The sequence below is a fragment of the Limulus polyphemus genome, unplaced genomic scaffold, assembly GCF_000517525.1.
Source record: "Limulus polyphemus unplaced genomic scaffold, Limulus_polyphemus-2.1.2 Scaffold478, whole genome shotgun sequence".
Lineage (NCBI taxonomy): Eukaryota > Metazoa > Arthropoda > Merostomata > Xiphosura > Limulidae > Limulus > Limulus polyphemus.
Window position 1 is genome coordinate 394,147 of NW_013666088.1, and position 6,191 is coordinate 400,337.

At 30.8% G+C, this 6,191-nt stretch overlaps 1 protein-coding gene across 1 annotated transcript in view; it reads right to left on the reverse strand.

Moving 5' to 3' along the window:
* LOC106458512 (ribonuclease kappa-B-like) overlaps window positions 1-5,898 on the reverse strand; it is a 9,462-nt gene extending 3,564 nt beyond the window's left edge. Inside the window, exons 1-2 of the mRNA XM_013918032.2 lie at window positions 5,691-5,898; window positions 3,108-3,273 (exon numbers count right to left, since the gene is read on the reverse strand). Coding sequence (XP_013773486.1) covers window positions 3,108-3,273; window positions 5,691-5,759 — 235 coding nt within the window. The 5' untranslated portion in view covers window positions 5,760-5,898. The remainder of the gene's footprint in view (window positions 1-3,107; window positions 3,274-5,690) is intronic.
* Window positions 5,899-6,191: the final 293 nt, after the last annotated feature.

A 6,191-nucleotide genomic window follows, 5' to 3' on the forward strand; every position in this document is an offset into this window, starting at 1 on the left:
GTGTTAAACCTCAGTTGTAAAACTTTTAGCCAATCCTAGTCGAAAGTGTCAATTTCTGTACCAATTATTCCAATTGCTGTATCTCCTATTTGACAAATCATTGGACGATAAGGAAAGCACGTGATAAAACTTTGTTCTCTGGATTTTACAATATGGTGGTGCTTATTATAGTAACTGCCATTTTATGTAGAGGTTGTATTTAGTACTGGCCAATAGGGCTTTTCTATAAGCGTTAGAAAAGTTGCTTCTGGAAAAAACTGCATGGGATATACGTGACTTTTATTTTTCTTATATAGTAGCTTAAGTCATGCTGCATGGTATATCTGTTTATATTAATCATTATATTGGAAAATTAACTCAAAATAGATATATTTGTTAGGAAAGAAGTTGATCCACGATTATTAGGGTTAAGAGTTACCGAGTGGCGAGTGCAAAGTCTTTACATGAATTAGACTTAGGACTTTGAACTGAAAGAGTTTGTGATTTTTTATATTCTTTTCAATTTAAATTTGTAGTTTAAAGCTCAATAATTTAGCATAATTGTATATTTAGTTCATAATAATAATAATATGATTCAGTATTTAGTAATACTATTACATCTAGGGTTGGAGTTTAGTGTAAAGGTTTGTTGCATGTTCAAACACTTTTTTACCAGTGGCACAAGGTAATAACCATGTGTTCTGTGAAGAGGAGAGAATCAGTTCTGAAATTAACTGTGACTTAACAACAAACTCAGTTTTTTAGCACTATTTTAATTAACATTGAGGAATGTGGACAAAAGTTTCTGATTATTGTCTAAGCTGTATTGAAGGTTCTGTATGCACATTTTCATATATATTTTTCTATTTTGGTTTGATAAGATGAGGATCTGTTACATACATATTACACTTAACAAGTATAAGCTATAGTAACCTTAACCCATACTCATCCTAAGAACCTGTGTTAGAATTGTTAAATTGTGGATTAGTTTGCCTCATGATATGGCATATGGATGTGATGTAAAAGCTTGTCATTAAGATTGGTTGTAGTTGAGTTTTATTTGTCTGGAAATTACAGGCAACCTCAATGACATATTTTAACTTTGTATGGTAGCTTATAATCAGATTAAGTTATTTTCCTGTTGTCAATGGTTAGAAACTATGAACACCACCATGCTACTTGGACTGCTAAGTAACAAATATGCTCTAACAAGACCCCATAATTGGAGAAAGGAAAGCCCGTGTTTTGAGTGGTGCTAAAAATGCCACTAGGGTGTAGCCATGCAATGCTACATGAAAAAAAACTCCAAGCAATCTCTTGAAAAAAAGCCCACATGTATACATCTAAAAGCCACTGGAATTTGGTAACAAGGAAAGAATTAACCAGTAGAGATGATTTGAGTCTTTTGTTAGGCCAGCCCTTTTCCAAATTTAAGCAGTGTTTTCAAAACAACAAGACTAATAATATGTTATTAAACTTTGTAAGATAATGCTACAGTAATTAAAACTTTTATGTGACAGAAGATATTAATTTTCTTTCAACTATGAATTTTATTTAGTTACTTTATGACTAAAATACTAGACTGTTAAAGTGGAAATCTTCTTTTGTGTAAAAGATACTGAAAATTTGGTTACAGCATTTCACATCTAACCTTTTAAAGTTAAAATGTTAATGCATAGCGTTCCATTACCTTAAAAATAAAACATTACACTACTAGCACGAAGAAGTTAAAGTTTTGTTAACATAACAAACTAAACTATCTGGACAGCATTTCTAATGTAATCTTTATTCATCATTCCCTTACGATTTTCAAATTTGTAAGATAGTTATAATTATCAAATTTTATTTTACATAATGAACTGACATTATTCTAAGTTGTTTGGTTTTTAGGTTGTTCAGGCTACATGAAGAATATCCAAAATACCAGGTTATTACTTGGGCTAAGTAAAAAGTTAGGATGTTTTGTTTCCTGTGGTGTTTGCAGTGCATTTGAGTAACTGCAATGACACATTGCTGTTTACATGTTAATGTAGTTAACCTGAAATGATATTATATTAGAAAAATAACTGTTTTCACAGAACATGTAAAAAAAGTAGAAGTTACAGTACAAAATGCAATTTTTAAAAGGCATGTGTTTAAAAAATACAATTTTTGATGACTAGTATGACCAACCACTGCATACTTTGATTGAGTATTTAACTTGGATATGAAATGAGAAAATAACATTTTCATTAGCTCTCTCAAACATAACCCAATATTAGAATAATTTAACAGTGACAATCAGTGTCTCATTTCAGTAATTTTTCATTCAAGCCACAGTTCTGTATAGGTGTAATAGTAATCAAAAAATAAAAGACGAGAATAATGATTTCATTTCACAACTTCATTCTTCATAATTATCATTCAACAATCTATGGGTTCTTGACATTTGACTTAATAAGAAATTACAGGAATATGTGCAGTGTAACAGATCACAATGCAAGTGTGGACTTTTTAGCACAGTATGGAAACAAAAGAAAAACTTGGATTTTACATAAAATCTAGCTTTCTATTTATATTTAACACCCAAACAAAAATGTTATCGGAATAAAATTATAATTATTGTGCAAATGCCAAAAACTGCTACAAGGCTAAAAAATACAGGTGATGCTATGTACACAAAACAATTTTAAAACATTGACCTATGCTTTGTTGAACTTATCTTTTCGAACAAAAATATTACTTTACTTACAAGTAGTTACAGATTTTAATAACTAATATGTTAAAATTAGATTCAACAACAAGTTGACCTTTCATTTTTAAATATGACATTCTGCATCTTTCCCATTAAATATTTAATATCCTGTTCATGGGTTACTTTAGATTTGAATCTGAACAGGATAGATAAACACAAAATTGATTACTTTGATCAACAAACAAGTAAGCATATTTTTAAAATGTTTTATCACATATTTGTATTCACTTGAAATAATTTAACAGTGAAAACTCTGTATCCCAAAAAATAATGATCTCAAAAATATCTGTGATTAAACCAAAAAAAAAAATCTGAAATAAATGCTACTTACCTTTTTATTCACAATTAAATTTACATTCGGCAACTCAAATATCAAGTAACAGTACATGCTTACCAACATAAAGACATGCAGCTATCCAGCAGTTATAAGCACTTTTAGAATAGAGACGTTCTGCTTCATTCAAGAACTCTTGTGGTGTTTTCCAACTTGCATTCTCATCATATGGCAAGTCTTCAGCTAAAGCAACACTTTGGGTATACAAAAATATGCCCATCAAGACCTACAATGAGAAGAGTGATATGTTTTTGAAGTTAAATAATATTTTCTAACATGTAAAGTGTAATCATTTATAAACCTTTATTTTACAGTATGAAATTCCAACTAACTTTTCAAAAATAAACATGGTAATGTTATTGTCATCCTGTACATAACATCAGACTGGTAAATTTCTATTTAACACAGATTTTCTTAAAAAATAATAACACAGAGTGAAAAGAACATGTTCCATTTAAGAAATTCTCATTAAACAAATATATTAACCCTATAACAACAATGTTGGTCAATTATTACCACCCTTATAATTGTAAAACTATACAAAATCAGAAAATTTAGTTATAGTACATCTTCATGAAAATTGGCAAACTTTTAGTAAATGGAACAAGTTTGATGTAAAGAAAAAACAGGATTTTTAATAAAGAGTTTCTATTGAAGACTTAAATTTATGAATCCTTTCCCGAGACTGAGTGAAAGGCAATTTTTATGCTAAGAATAAAAATATTTGATCTTACAGTTTTTATATTTCATTTGTATAACTCTAGAACCTCCAGGATAAATATCAAAGTAATTTTGCAAAAACTTCATATTTTCTCTACCCTAATAGTGACTATAGAGAAATCATCAATGTACAATGAAAAGTTAATAAAAATTAAGTAAAATTAAAAATACCATTTTTCCTCTGCACTGACTGCTGTATTGATCAAACAGTTCCAAACTGCATTTAACAGTTTCAACTTTAATCTTTTTCACATTTTATTTTATTTTATAGTGTATTGCTATATAATAGAATGGTCCCAAACTAGTATAACTTACCCAGCTTTCTAAGTAATCCATAAATAGGATTGGTTTGCATGGGTGTCTGCAGAAATTTTTCCAAGGGGGAAGGGTCAAAATCAAGGGACAATAACCCACTTTCAAAGTTTTGCCATTACATTATGACAAGCCCCCACAATCAGATTTGAGGTTTAATATTTGCAAGGTTAGTTTAAGCGATACTGCAGACCTACAGCTATATACACTCCATAATAGTAAATTTCGGTTGACTCTGACCATACTGTCTCATGGGATGTCTGCAAAACTGTGTCAGTCTCTTTGATAATCTGCTGCCAGTACTACCAGCAGTTGGCAACAGGTTGGCCTCGATCAAAGTGTGTTAGGGTTCATGGTATGTTGGCAAGACCACATCAGCAACAAATGTCATGTGCAATCAATATCCAAAAAGCTGACATAGTAGCAATATTTAGCTACAGGATAGGTATCTAGAGATTTTAAGTAAAGCTTTTGACAAACCTGGCATCTTTTATTAGAATCAAAAATTAAGTGTAATAAGTAGTGTGAAATTGTGAAGTGAATAAAAGACTTGTAAATTCATATACATATGCTAAATGAATAAGGAAAGAATTATGTTTCTAATTTTCTCGAGGGAAGGGGGAGTCCCAACATGGTAAAACCCTACAGATTCTTCCCAAGCCCATGAAGTTATGACAAAAATCGAGCAAACTGATTTTACAAAAAGTCTTAAAATTTGTTCATGTTCCACATCAAACAAGAACATTTCTGAAACCAAGATTTTTCATCAAATGAAATTCTGCCACTTCTATTTCTAGTGTATAGGTAGATAGAAAAAATGACTTAATGAGCATCACATTTACCTACATATACTCAAGATTACATACAAATAGACAGATATCTTGAGACATGTTCACATGAAAAGTAATTTGCTGATACCTAAGTCATTTTTGGGTTTTATGGAATGATTTTGAGGTTGTTTTTGGGTGGACTGGGTTTCAAAATGCACCTGTAATAATTGTAGAACTAGAATGTTACTGATATGTAATACAAAAAGTAGAATGCAGATGTGTCACTGGGCATTGCCCCAAATTCCTAGTTGATGTTTTGAAAAATCAGAATAGAAAACCATTTACGATAATGATATCAAAAGAAAATGCCAAAAATGTCCATGCTTATTTATGAGCCAAAGTCCCAAAACTGTTAAGCACCTAACGACGCCTCTGTAGAATGTACGTCAAGATTAATGTTTACGCTGAGCCCGAGTAGATCAATTAGGTACCTTCGACACATAAACTCCATCTTAATTATACACTAATACAGCCCCCACCCCAGTTCTCAACAGTGTCATCAACTCAAGTATACCTTATTTCTAATAACCTATATAAATATATTTCACAACTATATTTCACTGGTTTGTAAATTGTAGAGAAAAAAAAGAGACACAATTATTACTATATCAATGAATGATGTACTACAATGCCATTGTACAGTGCTTTGTCTTAGATGAAAATAGTACAGTAATTAGATTCTGGGATGTTTCTCGGGCATTAAGGTACTTTAGCTTACTCTTTCCGACCAGTTTATTCAGTTATTTATATATTGCGTTACAACTTACTGTTATTTACTTACCAGCATTATTATCCCCCAAACGCTCAAGATTGTACAACATACTGAAGTTTTAGGTCCGCAAATCCTCATGTTGTAAGCTCAACAACAAAAGTTAAATCATGCAGATCGTCAATCACTTTTTAATTAACGATTAATTTTACACACAAACTTGTAATCAATGTTTGTTGAAAATATAATTTCCAAGCTTAAGTCATATGACATGCGTGAATTTTTGCGCCCTCTGCTAGTGTAGAAAGCATTCATTTAACTACATACTTAATAGTGTGGTGAAAAATTTGTATACTCATATATGTCTCATATTTCACAACCAGTTTACGAGAAAAGGCACCCAAGTTTCTCCAACTTTCAAAATGTGATTGATTGAGATTTTGATATTTTTCAACAATTAATAAAAGGATATTACAATACACAATAATGCTTAACAAACGGAGACGTAACATTGATTTTTCCGTAACTTCGTTCCAACGAAACTTTAACGACACAAGTCTTTACTTAATAAAA